Below are 17,713 nucleotides of genomic sequence, written 5' to 3'. Positions count from 1 at the left end.
CCTGACAGGCCATCGAACCAACTATCGGTCCAGCCTACGGCACAAGCAACCACCAACAACCAACAGAGCAACCGCAACCATAGCCAACCAAGGAAAGCAGGCCGGCCGACCGAAGGCCAACCAAGGAAAGCAGACCGAAGGCCAACCAAAGGCTGGGCGTCAGAAGAAGGACAGAGATTGGGTCGAAGACATTTACGGACCCTCTTGTATGCAGATCACTTCAGATAAGATCGTACGGAAACCTTGAGGCCTCATGCCACAAGGACCAGTACGTACTGACCTTCTTTGGGTATAAGAGGGCCTTGAGGATCCGCCTTGTAATAGAGGTTAAGGGGAGCAACAAGGCCTTCGAGACCAAAGTAGTTTATTAGTGGAATTGAACTCTTTGTTCCAAGCCCAGAATACTGCCCTTGTCACACTCAGGTACCAAAGTATATTGAGCTAACTAGCATAAACCTTGCAGCTCACATACCCGAATTCCAACGCTCCTTTGTTTCGATATGAAACTTTCCAAGTCCAATCAATCTCATACATCGACTCGGCTCGATAGAAACGGGAAGATATGAGAACTGAATAACTGAATCTTCGTTGGTTCGCAGCCAGCCCCGCCTTGCCGCTAAGCGCATAACCTGAAGGGCAACACGTCTTTTTCGCTATCGCCAATCTTATGTTTCTCTTTTACCTTGGTATGGTGCGTCATAACACCGCAATAAATCCAACGCAAGGGGGCCCCACTGTCTTTTTTCGTGGACCTAAATACGACACGGTCCGTCCCGGGGGGCTGTTTCCCATTTTTTCCGGCCTGCAGGACACCTCCCTTGATGATGGGGAACTCAACCATGGGATCGAAGTCGTTGTCTGCCGCGTTCTTACACTCCTCGGTGAAGGAAAGCTGGTCGCTATTGCTGTACACGTGGGGGTACATGCCCTTGGTGGAGTACTGCCAATTGGGCTCACCTTTTTTCAAGTCACCTATTGCGTCTGACCGCTTGTAATTGACTCCCTGCTTTAGCGTCTTGAGGATCTCCTCTCTCGACCAATTGTTTATTCCCGTGTCTGTTTATGATAGTCTTTATTAGCCCAACAAGAAAGCTAATGCTAGATAGATCCAGGGAGCATCTGTGTGCGGGCGGGCGGGCATGCTAAGTAAACAGAAGGACTTACTGGATGCGCAATCGACAGAAGTTGGAATCTCGTCGGCGTTAGTCGCCTCACCGGGATCACTGCTTTGGGTCGGTGGGCAGCTCGACGGCGGCGTCGTACCTTTACTTGTACCTGTGATGGAGAAACCCTCGAGGATGCAATCGTTGCACAGATGTTCAGTGTCGCAGATGTCATCGTTAGCTTCAAGGGATATCTTTTCGTCGATTATTTCCGATACGCCTACGCCGAGTCAGGTCAGTCAGCACGGAAGCATACTTATTGAAAAGGAATAGGAAAGGAGTCATACTCTTAAAGGATTCAACGTTCCTTTCTGCCTCTTTGGCAGCACCTACTCCGGGCCCTGAAACGTCCGCAGGTCCTCCCATGTTGATGGCCCAGTAGGCGGCCAAGTCTAAACTTTCGTCTGCTAACTTGAACCAGTGAGCGAGCCAGTAAATGGTGCCGGAGTTGTCAGTGTTGGAACTGTCGGCGACGTCTTCGAGTTGACTCTCTAGCTTGCTTTGAATCGTCGAGAGTGCTGATAGAGGCCGCGTTAGCTCAGTGCGTGGTCAAACGACATGAGGGACATGGCTTACCTTGTCTGGCTGAAGTTGCAGTGGCCTGGACGCGGGTCATCAACGCCTTATCATCCCAGTTGTCGATCATAGAAGACACCATAGCCGCTGCTGTAGCAATGTGTCTTTCTATGGCACTCGTCGCCGATGACGCAAAGCTTTTATCTATTGGGGACCTGTAGTACACATGGAAGGATCAGCTCTCAGCTACCGAGTGACATAAGGGGCGCGGGACATGCTTACGGGTTCCAACTGCCAGAGTTAGGGCCGTCAGGACCGTCATAATCGAAGGGTAGCATCCTCGGGTCGCTACTATCGTCGGTCCCGTCGGTCCCGTCAGTCCCGTCAGATGGCACGTGGTACTGGTCAGTCGAGCAAACGATGCCGCACGTTTGATCGCAGCCTTGAATGCTGCAGCCACCACCGCATCCTTGGGTTCCGCAATCATCGGCCGGATCGGTAGACGAACAACCGCCGAAAACCTTGCAGCTGTCGGTGCCGCAGCCCGAGGTGCATGTTGCGGTGCTCTTTGCGCTGGACCAGGTTACCGAGGGAACACTGTTCTTTATCGTGACAGAACTGGTGGCCTGAGGTTGGATTGTGACCGGGCGCTCGGTCCCAGGGAAGGAGGGCGCAGGCGTTGCGCTGCCCGAGGGCACAGGTGAGAATGTCGCCTCGTTTCCGTTCAGCGTGATGACTGCCGAAGGTGGCATGAAGCTCTGAAGTGGGAACACGGTAACTGGTGTGGTGACAGAAGGGCCGACAGTAATGGGCCAGAAAGGAATTGCGTCCGTTACCAACGGTGCTAGAGTGATTGTCGTTGTCTTGGTGTCCGTGTGACCAGCCGAGACGGTCCAGACTGATGTGACCAGCGGGGAAAACGTGATTGTGGTCGTCGAGCCGATGGGGTAAGGCGGAAGGATGACCTTGCAGGGAGGAAGACACGGAATATGGGGCTGAGAGTCTTCCCAGATGCTTGGAGGATAGTAGACATTGCCAGAACTGCCGGAGCCGGTGCCGACGCAGACATCTGGGCAGTAGCCATGGCTGCAGACAAAATCGCACAGGCCGTAGTCTTCAAGCCCAGCAATAGGCTTCCCTGTTATAGCAACCTTGGCCGGTGCGTCAATCAAGGCGCCCTGTTCTGTGCAGGTGCAACCGTTCCTGGGACAGAATCCTGGTGGGTTTGAGGAGTTAGTGAAAAACCAGAGACGTTTTAGACTCCTAGAAATCTAAACTAACCATACGTGCAGCTGAAGCTGCATAGACCGGTAAGAGCCCCCGTTCCTGTCCCAGCTCGGCAAGCTGGAGGAGAAAAGTCGGATACGTCCGGGATTGTAAGCGGAACCTCGGTGGTGCCATATGCACCCGAAGGGCAATATCCGTGGTTGCAGTTATACGCGCAGAGGCCCGAGTAATTCGCGGATTCGCCAAAGATTGGATATCCAATTACACCCGTTGTGGGTGGCTCTTCAATCGCCTTGCCCATCTGTCGGCATGTACAGGCAGTAGCAGGACAGTAACCCTGTGAGGTTGTTCTGTTAGGGCCATTCATAGAGGTACATAGTGCTAAGTACCGGTTAAAAGAGATAGGCTCCGGGAGTGTTCTTAACTTACATACTCGCAGGCGAAGCCGCAGAGACCGGCAAAGTTGTTCACTCCTGTGCCGTTGACACACGCCTGTTTGGAGATGGACAGAGATGGGCTAGCGTATACACTGCCAGACACGGTAGCGGAACCGACCCAGGCGTTGTATAGACTGCTGGTACATCCTGACTCGATGGCCTTGCCGTCGACTTGGGCGATTGTGGCTCCGTTGCGGCTCAGTGTAACAACGACGGCGCCGGTGCCACTGAAGGGAATACTACCGTGGTAGATACCAATATGGTCGTCCGGTTTGTATGTCCTGAGCATCAGTTAGTGGGTATACTTGCCATCTCCCTTATATTAACATAACCAAACCAGAGCTACATATACTCACTAAGATGCTCCTGCTTGTTGGACACCTCCAACAGTGACGCTGATAGTAGCCTCGGATGTGAGAAGAGCCGAGAAAAAAATCTTGTTCTGCACCACCTCGTTTGGGGGAAATTCAATCTGGAGCTGGCTAGCTGTGTTGCCGGTGGTACCGGTCGATGCGCAAGCTGCACCCGGCGACAATCGATACCTACAACTCAGAGTTAGCATGGTCCATCTCATATTGCCACGGTGCACATGTATGTGCTGTATAATACACTTACCAAGCCGTGAGGCCTTCCTGTGTTATCGTAGCCGTACCCGTCTTGAACAGGCCAATCACATACGGCAGAAAGAGGCGCCATCCGTCGTGCGGCATATCTTTGGCGAAGTTGCTAGGGCCTTTGCCAATGGTGAATGCCTCCATGGCTTTGTCGTAAAGAGGACCAATGTAATCTGACTCGCCGTAGTCATTCCCTATCAAAAAGTTACATTAGAGCATAGTATGAGGTGGATCACGATTGATGGGAATGATGTAGATTGAGGGATCCAGCTTACTGAGGCTGGAAGGGATCGCCAGCTATATAGAGCTGGCGATACAAAGAGGAGGAAGGTCTGCAAAGGAGGGGATTCTGGGAAGTGCCAGAACCGCTGTCAAAGGGGCCTGCAGGGCAAAGGACTAGCGGTCTGTGCAGCAAACGCCCAGAATCTTCTCACACATAGTCCTAAAAGCGGGTTATCTTTCGTGTTACTGAAAAAGGTAGGTATGCTCACATGAGATGATTTCAACAAACTGGGTATTGTCAATCAAATCCGCGTTTGTCTTGTTATATGATGCTTGCACCCAGCGGTCGTACCAGAGACTGTCGCCTCTCCAAAGCCAGTTCTTGTTGTAGCCGGGAAGATTGGTGAAGAACCAAGGTGATATAGGCATCATGTAAGGCTTGCCGTTCAGGTACTGCAAATATGACGCGTCGGTGTAAGTGTCCATGTCTTGAGGTCCCCAGGGCCAGGCTGCCCAGCTGAACAAGCCGTCGGCAACGCCACCGCCTCTGGTCAAGGCCGCCTTGGCCCCCAATGACGACCAATCCGGGATGAAAAAGACGTTGCGATCATTCTTGAGGTCGATCCAGTCATCGGCGCTGTCTGGACCCTCGAAGGTCGAGACAAGGTACTTGCCGTTGTACTTGAAATATGCTGAAAGAGCCGTATACTTTTCAAGCATGAAATCGACCTCATCCTTGGGCCATGCGCCGTTGCCAGCATAATCAAAGGAGAAGAACAGCTTGAATCCCATGCCAGCGGCCGCCGAAAAGGCCGTGGGCAGGGAGGATTCGATATTGGCTTCCTTGTAGGCAATGTTGAGAGCAAAGGCATCAATTTGAGCCTGTTGGGCCAAGTGGATATCTGTTTTCCAGTCGTCTGAAGTGTAGTTGGCGGCATTCCCAACCTGCACGTGCAGTGAGCCTAGTTAGCCTTACTACCAGTCCACTATCCCAGGGAAATAACATACCATAAAGTGTGCAAACACGGATCTTGCTGACACTCCGCAAGCCCCAAGCAGGGCTGCGGCTGTGGAGAGAAAAAGTGATGCCCTCATCGCAGCTGTTGCTGTTCACCACTGGGTGTGGTGTAGAGGAAGAAGAGGATGCTGGACGTCTCAAGATCATGGTCGACTGGCTGGCCGTGCCGGACCCTTTTATAAACGTACGGTAACTCTGCTGTCAAATTCTTCTCATGTTAGCCACCTCCACACGGAAATCTCCTCGCCGCGTATGTGTGTCCAAACTCTATGTAAGCGGCGGTTTACAATGTGGTAGCCCCGGCATGGATGTGACCACACCAAGAAAGCGACGGACCGAGATAGCGCAGTCTAGGACAATGATACTATCCTTGACAGCTCTTCTGACCGGAGTTTCGGCATTGGAATACTCGTAAGACCTCGAGGTGCTTTACATGGATTGTTCACGACGTTTGCGAGGTGGTGGAGTTCTCTTCCTTCCGGTCGCGCCGCTCGAAGCAAGTAACAAGCATGACTACTACCATACTGCTTCGGTGCCTTCTACCTACACAGCTAGTAGGTACCGAAGTCTTCCGGTGGAGTTGGGTTCTCCGGCAACGGCGTGGGAAAAGGTGTCCGGGTGGATGTCGGAGCTTCATGCTGTACTGTAGGTTGGTGGTCACTGTAGTGACATTGACAGGGTTTACGGACCGATATGACACTCGGTCTTCGCATTCATGCGAGTCGATTGTAGCAGGTGAAGGTCCTCTAACCTGTCCAAGTTACGATGTCCGAAAAAATAGCATATACTGTGCAAACCTCAAGGTCTATTAGTCCAGTTCCTTTTCCGAGGATAGTAGCAGGCTTAGCTGAAGTGACAAGCGGTCGATGCCCGGGCGATACCACGCTTGCGATATCATTCAAGTAGTGTGGGGAGCAGATGGTACAATGGGTACCTGCATTGGACGGATTTTTACTAGGCCACAGTCGAATCCGCTTGGACAAAATGTGCTTGCCTGTGACATGCGCGTCGGACAGACCCGAGTCTCATGTCCGGGTTAAGTTTGACCACTGGGGAGAGAGTGGACCATTCCAAAGTAGGTAGGTAGTGTTGTGACGGCAAATTTCAACCGGAACATGTTACTTTCCGCCACTACTCCTGTGAGTGTTGAATTAAAATTTGTTCGCGCATACATGTCGGGTATCATAAGTCTCAAGCAAGGCGGTCTTACTTGTTTGGGTTGTAGAATCAAATATGTTTTTGCTACCTGCCCTGCAAGACCGACAGCGACAAGGCACCAGCCTCAAGGGGAAGGCAATAATGCATTGTGTCCATTGACGTTGACTGTGTCTCCGTGGCCCCGTTGTAGCGTGATACGTTCCTTGGTGTTTACGCCCCACGACCCTCAATCTCCGTCATCAGCTGCACAAGCATGATCGCCTCGTCCCGAGTCCGTTGCAAGAGCTCGGTCTGCTCTGAAATCCATACCAATCTTTTCTTCCAAAAAGCCCACCTCTCTCGCGTCAGCCATTCATGCTGGTCGCCCTTCTTCTCTGCCTTCCACAAGGATCTTTCGGAACGGTTTGAACTGAATCGCTGCCAATACTCCCTTGTGCTGTGCTCATGGTTTTCTTGATGTGCCTCTGCGAACCTCCGAGCCATCATCTCTCTGTCGGTATATCGGTACATTATATCTCCTGCTATCACCAGGAATGGGACCAAGCCGTGAACGTCGGTGTTAAGCGTGGTAATAGCATAGTCTTTGCGCGAGCGGATGGTGACATCACCATCTTCTGGCACACCAGGATAGTTCCACGGATCTTTCTCAAGGGCCAACATCATCCGGCTGAAGGCTACACTTAGCTCAGTGGTGTAGTAAATGTTGGGGGGATGTAGCACAAGATGACGGGCCAGCCATGCATTCGCACAGACGTAGCCGCGAAATCCATTGCCATACCGAAACTCGTTATACCCTGTCCCAATTTGTTAGTCAACTAATGGGTATTGCCACGGTGTATTGGAATACATACTATCCCATCTCTCGCTCCAGATATCCCAAAAGTCCTCCAATGTCCTCCACCGCTCCAACTTCTCCTCCCCGAACCGGACTTCCTGCTCAGGTGTCGCATCTAAGCGGGGAAGGGCCATAACGGCGTCAGCAACTACCAGGATAGCGACTTGATGTTGTACCATGTTGATGCCAACATCATATAGCAGCCAGGCAATTCGGTAGCCCTTGTCGAAGTCGCCATCGCATGGCACGCGGTCCTCATTTAGCGACATGAGCTTGCGAGCTGTCTCCTCCACGTCCAGGGCGCTTGGGGTATTGTAGGCCTGTACGAACTCGCGCAGCGCTGAGGCCTCCTCCGGTGTTGATGTGTCCTCATTGACATCCATCTGGCCGAAGTCGGACCAGTCCTCCGGGTCACTCGGGAAATCCAGCTCCATGGCCAGGGCAGTTTGCGGGATGCAGAGTGTGGTGGACATAGGGTATGCAGCTACCGTGTCGTCGTAGAGTTGAGAAAGGAGAATTGAGAGACGAACTGTGTCAAGTGGGAACTGTGTCAAGTGGGAACATGAAGAGGACCCTTGAAAGCTGTGGAGGTTGCAGGCATATGGAAGAGGACAATTGCATATACGTGAGTACACTATGTACGTGTGGCCGGAAGCGCATCGCACTGCCTAGCTGAGCAAGTGTGGCGAGTGGACATGCAGGTCTCCGACTGGGCTAAGCAAGTAGAGCAATGAGGTCAAAGTTCGAAGGCACGCTGGTGATGTAGGAGGAGGGTAGTATTTGTGTTCTGGCGATGACTGCTTCGGCCCCGCTAAGTGGAACCAAGGGTAGGGCGGGGAGTACGCGGAGCCAGCCATCCTGGTTGCATACGGGCCGTGCCGAACAAACTTTTCCAGGCACAGTATCACCTGCAACCTACGGCACACTTCGATTACCACGTGATAGGGTAATGAATGATACCGCACAATCTCGGGGCGTTCGTTTTGGGTTCCAGGAAAATCAGGCATAGGTACTCGGTAAGCATCCTGCTCGTAAATGTGCTTTTTATGTCCGGGAAAAACACTGGGAAGACAGCTTGAGACCAAGTCTCTCATGACAGGCGTTCCCAAAATTGTCAGCCACTTTTTCCCCTCCGGTGGACCGCCCCGCTGAGACTGCCCCACATCCTTGGTGCCTGACTACCCGCCCGGTCCGCAATACCGCCCCACTGATCGCAACCGCACCCCGAGATGTCGAGTCTCAAGGAGCATCACGTGGATTCTTCGCACGCCCAGACGGCACAATCAATCGGGCGGCACAATCAGAAACATCAAGGCAATTGAAGGACTCACCATTGTTGCCGGGCTTGGTTGCGATCACGGTTGTCGCAATCGTGGTTCCAGGAGATATCTCGGTGGGAGAGATAGAGACAGCATTCTTATTTGTATTCTATATACTTAGGATTCTAATTTAGGACGTTTTCTAGCTTCCTCTACTATGTTTTCTCTTCTCCTCTTCTTCTATCCCTATTTTAGTAGGCATTCCTTATTAATAATAACTCCTATTTGCCCATTACAACCGTGAATATCCGACGTATGTGTAAACCACGAAGCGAAGTCATTAATTTAGATATTCTCTCCTTCTCTCTTATATTTAGAACAATCGAATAGTTTATCGATCTTATAATATTTATTCATATATTTTGAAAAACTACTTCCTATATAGAATAATTAACCGTATCTTAATGTCACAGGGTTGTGACTGCCTATATAGTATGCACTTCGATGTTCGTTGGCAAGCGAACATCGTCCTATCTTTTATAGGTTTGACCGTGTGAGCATGTGCATCCCACCCTGTCATACTTAAATAAGGAGCGGATTTAAACTTAATAACTATAACTATTAATTTAAATTTAATGATAAATTTAATAAAGAGATCTGGAGTATTAATTAAACTATATTCTCTTGCAACATAGTTATTCCATTCCGATACCCTTTCGATTCTTTATTCTTTCTTTCTTTACCGCTAATATTTAGGGTATAAAAAAAGTTTAAAGGTGGTTACTATAAAATAAACGCTCCGATAGTATCTATTAAAATTAAATCGACGAATAAAGCTTTATCGGTAGAAAAGATATATAGAAAGCGTAGAAACTATTTTTAAATATACTATTGAAAATAAATAATATTAAATTGTGTGGAATATACCTCGCTTAATAAAAAGTTTCGAATATTCTTATATTATAATTCAAAATATAATTTCGAATTGCGGATATAAAGGAACCTTACATAAAAAACATAAATAAAATAATAAAGTAAATAAGTTAAAATTTCTTACTATCAATTTTATTTTTACCGTTAATTCGTAGCGCATAGGGGCGGAGAGTATTTTTATTCCCCGCTACCAACCATATCCAATTCTAAAATTCTACATATTTATAATACTTTAAGAGAAAAATACGCTTTTCCTATATCCTATCCTTCTATTTAAATTTAATATAATTAATATCTTCCAAATTTAAATATTAAAATAATTCATCGAAGGACGAAAACTCTATTTCGAAAATATTATTATATAAAGTTTAAATAACTATAAACGTAACTAAATAAACGATCTAATATAATACTATAGTAATAAAAAAGATCACCCTAAAAAAATATTAATTTAAATTAATGGTTAAAAGTAAAAATATATATACATCTGCCCCCTTATTAATTTTAGTAACCGATAATTTATTTTAATTAATCGTAATCTTAATAATAAACTTTAATTACTTTATATCCAAATCGCGAACGATAAATAATTTAATTTATCGATAAAATATATTCTTATAAATACCGGGCCGAAAGCTAATTGTTATGAACTTAAGCGATGACACGGGCCCACCGAACCATCGGGAACACAACAGCCACGTGAAGGCTGGGCAATGAAACCTCCCCAGGGGTAAGAGCCAGGATCAGAGCCAGGAGGGCTCATAACTGCCAAGACAGGCTCATGAGCCAACTTGAGGCTCATGAGCCAGCACCGAGCTCATGAGCCAGGAAAGGGCTCATGAGCCAGAAAGGAGCTCATGAGCCAGGAAGAAGCTTATGAGCCAAGCTACGATCAATGAGCCAGACGCATGTAACTAGAAGGCACCAAGGTATAAAGGGACGACTGGAGAATCAGATTGTCAGATAGTTCTGTAGTAGTCAACAGATCATTATCACTGAGACTAGTATAACGCTACCATACTTGTCGTGAACCTCTTGGCTTCACTGAACGTCTTCTGATAGTATCAACCTTCAGCTATCCCACTTAGGCAGATCAGACTGCCGTTCGTCACATCTTAACGTGAACCTACTACTAAACCCAAGGGTAAAAAGCAGAGAAGCTCATCGTATCCTTCTACCATCCTTATAATCTCCGAGCCTGAGATATTTCCGCTGTAAATACTTTCCGCGCTGTAAGAGTGTCTTCGATATTTCGCTCACTGGGCGATTCGATTGGAGGTGTTGGGCCGCGTTTACGCTATGGGCAACACGTGATTTACACTGGCAATAGGCCTTGGGTTGCCCTCGGATTAATGGTTTTTGGTGGACAGTTTTGTACGCTAGACTCACCGATGTGGCACGTCTCATGCCCTACGGGAGGCGGAAGTAGACGTTAAAAATAACAACAACAACAACAACAACAACGAGTGTCTTCGATACTACGACCTACTAATATAGCTAATATATAACTTTCGCTTATTCAATATTAATATTGATTTTCTTTTATAATTTTGACAAGCCGAAAATTAATTAATATACCCAAAATAGGTACAAAATACTGAGATTTTGTCAATATTATTGACGCCGAGCTGAACCAACCCAAGATGGGAGAGAACAGCTCATATGAAGGACCTGATATGGAAACGCCCAAGCGCGATCATAATGGGAGAATCGGAGAGAACCGAAGATCTTCACGGCTGAAGCGACGTCGTGAAATGAGCACGTGGGGCGCCGGTGCTCTGACACAAGAAAGAGTTCCTTCGAAGCGTGCCAGTCCTGACGATGCAGGGTGTGATAGACCGTCCGCAAAGTGACTGAGGGGATCGGGATCAGAAGCTGCCTCTCACTATGTTGTATCGGGCAAAGACATACAAACACAGAGACCTGGGGTCTCTGAGGTGAAGAGGCGGAACGAATATGATCCGGAAGCAGTAACCATGGGCAAGATTCCAGGCAACCGTCCAAAGAACCGAACGGTTCCTTTTACGGATATGCCTCAATTGCCAGCGAGGCCGCCGACGGCTCGTCGCAGCGCTCGACTGGCGGCCCGCCTCCACCACCGCTGAGCAACTAAGCTCTCAAGAACCCCAACGCCACAATATTGCACACGTACACAAACTTACTTGATCGGAGGATTCATAGGGCCGAGGCCGAAAGGAAGAAGGGTCACTACAGAAAGCGTTGGGCTTCGAATTTGAAAATGAATACGGGATCAGGCGAATCACCGGGGGAGGTCTTTAACTCTATTGCTTCCTCGAACAATCATATTTTCACTGCGTGCCTGTAGCAATATCCCCGCTACAACTGCCGTGCACATGTTTAATCATACAGCAAATCCGAGCTTCAATTCAATTCCATCATTTAGCCTTGTGGCTCAAAGTTGTGTCAAATCTTCGCGGGTATCAACCCCTAGCCAAAATCCCCTAGAGCAAGCTCTCTCCAAGAGCGCACCGCACCAGGGAGCAGCCAGCCCTAACCGTCTCCTGTGCGCCCATAGACTCCGGCTCGGCCAGGCTGGGGTTGACCTCGACCAAATCAACAGCAACCAAGCTACCAGTCTCATGGACACACTCGCAGATATAGTCACCCTCTCGAAGCGTCAATCCTCCGCGCACTGGGGTACCGGTGGAAGGTGCCCACATGGGGTCCAAAGCGTCCACGTATGGATTGAATACCAAAGCCTAACCGTCGAATTGGACAGATGGCCGAGCGGTCTATGGCGCTACGTTCAGGTTTCGCTTTGTGAATCTGACTCGTAGTCTCGAAAGGGGCGTGGGTTGGAATCCCACTCTGTTCAATTTTTGGTCTCTGCACGAGGCCTCGGAGCAATACCTCACAATCGTCACAGATCTAATCCGGCCTCATCGACAGAGCTCCTCCCCTTCGTTTGGGCCAGTGTGAAGTGGTGAGCCCCCTTCCTGTCGAGCGTGCGAAGCTCTTCTTCCGTTCTGCTTTCCCACAGCTGCTCCGGGAAGTCAACACCGTCCCAATGGCATTGGAGAAACTGGCTCCCGATTTTGCATAGTTTCTGAATATGATCCTACTTATCGAGTGAGACACCGAACACGTCGATATCGTCCCAGCATGTCTTCCGGCGGACTGGCGACGTGCTCATTAAACACTTCCTTGGCATAAGTGTCGGTCCATCGGGCCGGGGCGTCGTTAAAGGCATATACTACCGTGTCTGGGATCTTGAATGTTGCTTTTCCAGTGGCAGAACACGCTTCCAAGCAGGTGTAAGCTATGAAACCGACGCTTCGGTACTTATTCTTAGTGAAAGCGTTTCGATCCTTCTTACTATAGGCCAAGGACTCGAGCAATTGGTCCACGTCAAGGTCGGCCAGGACGACCTGTCTGTCGGTAGTAAGGAGGATGACTTTATGATAGCCTTGGTTGTGTAGGATCTTCCGCTGTTCGGTACTCAGACCATAACGACCATAACGTACATACCTAACGGCGAGACCGAACTATTACGAGAGCTTATCAAAATTCTCGAGGTAGAGAGTTGGGTGCTAGTCTTTCTCTTTGTTATTGAAGGCTGACCAACCCCTCCGGACCTGTTGCATTGGTCAGTCGAATCGTCCAGAGACTCTGGGGCAAAGCCACTGCTAAGAGCACGTAAGTTGCCCATGTTCCCTCGTGGCAACGGCCAAGCGCCGCCTGGGCGGTGTAAAGGCTATATCCAAGGCCGTTCGCGATATAGGTAATCGACATGGAAACAAGCCTAGCTCACTGATTTCCATCGCTGACGATAGAATCGCCGTGGTTGCTAAAGCCTCTGCTCGCTGGAGTGATGGGACCTCGCATCCAAACAATGCACAGCTTTTATCGAGCGCCGACCCGCCAGTGACAGAGCCCGCGCGCATTGCGGCACAATAACGATCGAATACCCACAGAGGCACTTAACACCATGCCGACATTGCGGCTTGATCAATGATCGTACAAGATGGGACAGGCCTCAGGTGCAGGAGACAACTTCAGTAAGCACTTAGAGTCCATGTGCGGCGCCAGAGGGTCTCGAGGAGTCGTATCTATGCACCAACGGCGGCCACCACCAAGGGGGATGTATTAACAATGTAATCAATCGGTAGAGGAGTATTATAGGATTAGCATTGTGTTGTGATAGACGCTCGCTACATGGAACAAGCACGCGCTGAAGAAATTTATAAGCAACTGGTGTACGACCCGTTTGGTCTTCACCCCATTCTCATCAACGTTTATTTGGCGATTTCCACACCATTCGTAGCACCTGTGATGACGAGGTTAGCAGTCTGATATTGCTGCGGGCATATACGGGGACAACTCATAAACATACCGAGAGCTTTCTTGATGTCGCCGTATATCGCGAACTGCCCGGCAGTCAACCCGCCCACCATGAAGAGACGCGTGGGGAGACCGGCAAAGGAACCGCGTACGCCAAGCTCGCGGGCAATCTTGGCGAGACGGGAGACGGTGCTCTCACCGGGCAGTCCCTTGGTCTTGTTGATCTTGGAAAGCATCGTATCGGCCGGCTGCGACACGATGGCGGCAGCAAAGCCAGCGATTAGGCCAGAACCCAGGTTAATACCAGTCAAGGCACTACCGGAGAGTTTAGACTTGTCAAATTGAGCGAGGATGTTCTCGGCAACCTTCTCGTATACGACGAACTTCGTAACCGTGTATGGGACCCTGTATGATGCACGAAGGTTAGCCAACAGATCTTTAACAAATGTGGGCTGGGACCGGGAAGAACATACTGTTTAAACAAGATCGGTCCGAAGCCGGCGTAGAAGGCGCCGACTCCCTCGGTAGTCAGGATCTTGGTGAAGCCATCGACTAGACCCTTGGCGTAGCCGGGAGTAGAGACGAGACGGATACGGGTAGCCTCCAAGGGGCAAAGGGCGACGGAAGCGAAGAACTCGGCCGAAGCAGCGGACACGGAGTACACGGCGGTACGGTTCTGACGGGCCTTCTCGATGCCAATGAGGTCGATGGACTGCTTCTTGAAGAACTCGTAACCACCGAACTTGAAGGCGCCCTGGACAAAGTAGCCTGTGAACGTAGGACCGAAGCCCGTAGCTAGCGCGCCGATTCCTTCATTCTTGATGACCTGGCGGAAGCCGCCGATCATGCCACGGTTGTACGTCGCAGGGTCGAGTTGGATCCTGGTTTTGATTCTATATTGGGGCTATTAGCAAGTAGTCGAGAAGGAGGGCAGTAGGGAAGACGTACACATCGACGGGTGTGAAGGCGCCGTGCGTGACGGAGCAGCCGAGGGCTCCGGCCAGGGCGAAGCGGGCGTAGAGGTCCAGGCCCTCGGGCTTCTTCTGGATGACCTCCTTAACGGATGTGGCAGGGGCGGCCATTATGAGATGCGTGACGGGTTATGATTAAGAGACAGGAAAAAACAAGAGGAACAAGGCAAGGCAAGGCAACGCTACCGGGGAAACGAGGACAACGCCACTGCGCCGAATGGGGAGTGTGGTGGGAAGGACTGGCGGAAGCAGTTGAGGATTGGGTTGCGTTGTTTGGCTTCCAGGTTGTTGTTTGGCAATTGAGACAGATTTCTGAAGTGGTTAGCTCTTGCACGATCTGATTGGCCAAGAAACGGTTCGCTGCCAGCCCGGTGCTCGCTTTCGGGTGATTTAGGGACCGACCTCTTTTGGGTTAGCTAAGAGCCCCGTTATCGTCGGCCCGTTGGAGCTACGTGGAGACTAATGAGACGGCCAATTTTATGGATAGTTCACTCCGTACGTCAACAAGTGGAAGCACTACGGGGCAACGTTAACTTTTAGCCTGGCACGCCATCGTGGAAGGCTGCACCGCACGCCCGCAATGACCCATTGTCATGATTATTGATTCAAGGACCTGCAGTCGACCAGACCAGAATTATGCGCAGTTCCCTCGGAGGGAGGAAACGAGTCGCTAAATGAGTCTATGTGCCTGTCTACCTATGCTACCCGTCTGCATAGGTAGGATTCCAAGTCCATGCCACGATGGAAGAACTACAATGCGCAGTATGATGACAGCTAATGCGGGCTAGGGTTGGAGATAGTAGTCCTTGACATACTGAGCAAATTCCGCATCCTGCATCAACATCTCGTGCACCTTCTCGTCAACAGCAATGCCAGCCTCCAATATCTCATCGCCGTCATTGTCTGTCCTACCGGGCATAGGGAACAAGAACGGTATCGGCGAGACGGGCGGGCGTATGCAGGTCGCCGGCCCAAATCCAATGTCCCATGTGTGGTAGTCGAGACAAGCCCAACTCGTGACGGCAGCGTCCATCTTGCGCGGCGGACTAGTCATCCACGTTCGCGTCGCCGGCTCCTCAATGCTGCTGAGCCAAGCCTTGGCGTCTTTGACAAAGGTCGCGTCCACATTCTGGATCACGTTTCGCAGCGCCACAGCCGCATCAAGGAGTCCTTCTGAAGACTTGAGCGTCGCAATGGGGAGCTTTGCGCCATTGAAGAGCGTGCCATTGCCGATGTAGTTCTTCGGAAACTCAGGGTTGTAGTTGGACCGGAAGCTGACGGGAAATAGGGACGTAGAGGTCTCGACCCCTTCATCTTGCCCCAAGACGCTTTTGGCACGCACCAGTCCCCACCATAAGATGGCCTGGAAGCAATCGTGGGTCGACACCCGAGCGAACCTCTTTGCTGCAACTTCGTCTTTCAGAGCGGCGACCTTGTCGCGGGGAAAGCTGGCGATGGCGGTCTTGACCGGCGGTCCCAACACGTTGGACCAAGGGTTGTTGGGGTCTGCCTTTGTGGAATCCACCATGCAGCCATGAGCCGTCATTCGTCGCTCTAGTTCCGGCACCTCGGACTGAGGAGCCGGCTCGGGATTGATGAGGATGGTGCGATCGGTGAACAAGTCAACGCAGGGGAGTCCTCGACAATGCGCGCCCCAAGCGTGGAATATGTTGTTGACACTAGGTCCATCGGCGACATAATGATGGAAGCAAGCAGTGAGGATCACGCCGCCGTCGATGAAGTTGAGTTGGAAGATACACCCCGGCAACCCGCTCTGGTGGCCCTCGATCGACGTCAGGGGATTGATCAGACCCTCCGGATACGTGGCGCCTTTGGGAAGCTTCCAAGGCCCAAATCGTTCGCGCTCCAGCTCTGCATAGGATGGAAGATCGGAGCGGACGGTCGTCGAGCCGGTGACCAGGAAGAGAACTCCATCGTCGTCGCCCATTGTTCTGAGGGTGCCGCGCTTGGACACAGGGTCTACAGCAGCGGTTGCGGTGAGGCATGGTACTTGGGAGGCGAGGTTTTCCAAGCCCGTCTTGAGCGACGTGACGATATTCCTGCGTGATTCCTCGGACGATTCGGCCAGCTTGTAGTATATGGCTATTCGCGCGTGTATCTTGGGCATGGCCTGGTCACAGCCAGTGACGGGAAAGTCCCTGGCCCCCCTGACCGCGGGATCAGCCGGCCGGCAGACATATGTTTCCACGCCCGGCGCGATCTTCTGCTCCCATATTGAATTGGCCATTTCCTACCACGCTTGTCAAGCTGCTACGAGTAGAGCAGCCAGGTGAGAATATCCTGACTGCGTCTGTGGTTCTCACATGGAGGGACTCCTGATATCTCGATTCCCCTGCCATGATGCAATGAGTTTGTGCTAGACTTGGCGCAATGAATCCTTCTGGGTGGAAAGCCACTCGGCATATCCCAGCTTGTAGATTCCAAGACGCTTGTGGACTCTGAATATGCATTCGGCGTCTGGTTCGGCGTTGCGAACGCCGATGTCAACGCCGAATTGTTATGAGCTCAACCGACGCGTTCCCACGAAACATTGTCGGGCTTGGTTGATGCCGAACATTCGTGTCCTACGTGAATTCAGTCGTTTTCTCAAGGAATCCAGGTCGTGTGCGTCTAGATTGATGCGCACCCGTTCTGCAGTCTGGTAGGATCAGGATCTCACGGATTCTCGGCCGCTGACTGTACCTAGGGTTTGCTTCTGTCTCGTCGGCGAAAAGCTACTGTCACCCATGCCTAAAGACTAACCTCATTCGAATTTAGCAGCTGATGGCCTGATCCTCGTCTGTGCCTTCCATGTCGATGCTCCTATGAATTGAGTTTCAAACAATTATTCGGCAGGGCTTCACTCGAGGTCCACTTGGCATGACAGCGAGCATCTCACCCACCTTGTATAATGATTCTATGCCCCATCGGTATAGCGCCAGGCAAATGTGATTGGTGGTGGTGAGCATTCAACACATTAAAAGATTCTGGACACTGATGGGAAGAGGTCAGGTCTTTTATATTGAGACACAGTTCATTACTTGTCCAGAATAGATCG

The 17,713-nt window shown here is 50.5% G+C and overlaps 4 protein-coding genes and 1 non-coding gene across 5 annotated transcripts; 1 reads left to right on the top strand and 4 right to left on the bottom strand.

Moving 5' to 3' along the window:
• Positions 1-616: 616 nt before the first annotated feature.
• B0H65DRAFT_507671 (glycosyl hydrolase family 71-domain-containing protein) lies at positions 617-5,274 on the bottom strand (the record flags this gene model as incomplete). Its single annotated transcript, XM_062828157.1, is given in 12 exon segments — positions 617-1,056; positions 1,165-1,383; positions 1,451-1,681; positions 1,740-1,894; positions 1,962-2,857; positions 2,961-2,977; positions 2,988-3,243; positions 3,336-3,582; positions 3,700-3,885; positions 3,959-4,151; positions 4,449-5,124; positions 5,188-5,274. The coding sequence occupies 12 exon segments, from the start codon at positions 5,272-5,274 to the stop codon at positions 617-619; spliced, it is 3,603 nt and encodes a 1,200-aa protein (XP_062682695.1).
• Positions 5,275-6,565: 1,291 nt separating this feature from the next.
• On the bottom strand, positions 6,566-7,885 carry B0H65DRAFT_570579 (uncharacterized protein; the record flags this gene model as incomplete). The annotated part of the gene is made up of 2 exons (XM_062830454.1): positions 7,207-7,885; positions 6,566-7,149 (listed from the first exon to the last, which is right to left on the bottom strand). Exons 1-2 carry the CDS (start codon positions 7,661-7,663, stop codon positions 6,566-6,568), a joined length of 1,041 nt encoding a protein of 346 aa, XP_062682694.1. The 5' UTR covers positions 7,664-7,885.
• Positions 7,886-12,116: 4,231 nt separating this feature from the next.
• On the top strand, positions 12,117-12,218 carry B0H65DRAFT_t216. Its single transcript has one exon. It is a non-coding gene; the product is annotated as a tRNA-Leu (tRNA).
• A 1,420-nt stretch (positions 12,219-13,638) lies between these two features.
• B0H65DRAFT_441221 (mitochondrial carrier domain-containing protein) lies at positions 13,639-14,766 on the bottom strand (the record flags this gene model as incomplete). The annotated part of the gene is made up of 3 exons (XM_062825511.1): positions 13,639-14,089; positions 14,158-14,577; positions 14,633-14,766. 3 exons carry the CDS (start codon positions 14,764-14,766, stop codon positions 13,639-13,641), a joined length of 1,005 nt encoding a protein of 334 aa, XP_062682693.1.
• A 392-nt stretch (positions 14,767-15,158) lies between these two features.
• On the bottom strand, positions 15,159-17,200 carry B0H65DRAFT_460937 (putative trichothecene biosynthesis acetyltransferase). Its single transcript, XM_062826575.1, has one exon. It carries the CDS (start codon positions 16,901-16,903, stop codon positions 15,440-15,442), a length of 1,464 nt encoding a protein of 487 aa, XP_062682692.1. The 5' UTR covers positions 16,904-17,200; the 3' UTR covers positions 15,159-15,439.
• Positions 17,201-17,713: the final 513 nt, after the last annotated feature.

This window comes from Neurospora tetraspora, assembly GCF_033439725.1.
Source record: "Neurospora tetraspora strain CBS 560.94 chromosome Unknown B0H65scaffold_3, whole genome shotgun sequence".
Lineage (NCBI taxonomy): Eukaryota > Fungi > Ascomycota > Sordariomycetes > Sordariales > Sordariaceae > Neurospora > Neurospora tetraspora.
Note: the sequence above shows the minus strand (reverse complement) of the source record. Positions and strands in the feature narration are given on the sequence as shown.

What these genes read in the sequence shown, in the direction of transcription:
- B0H65DRAFT_460937 (XM_062826575.1), bottom strand. Translation starts at nt 16,903, where the DNA reads ATGGCCAATTCAATATGGGAGCAGAAGATCGCGCCGGGCGTGGAAACA.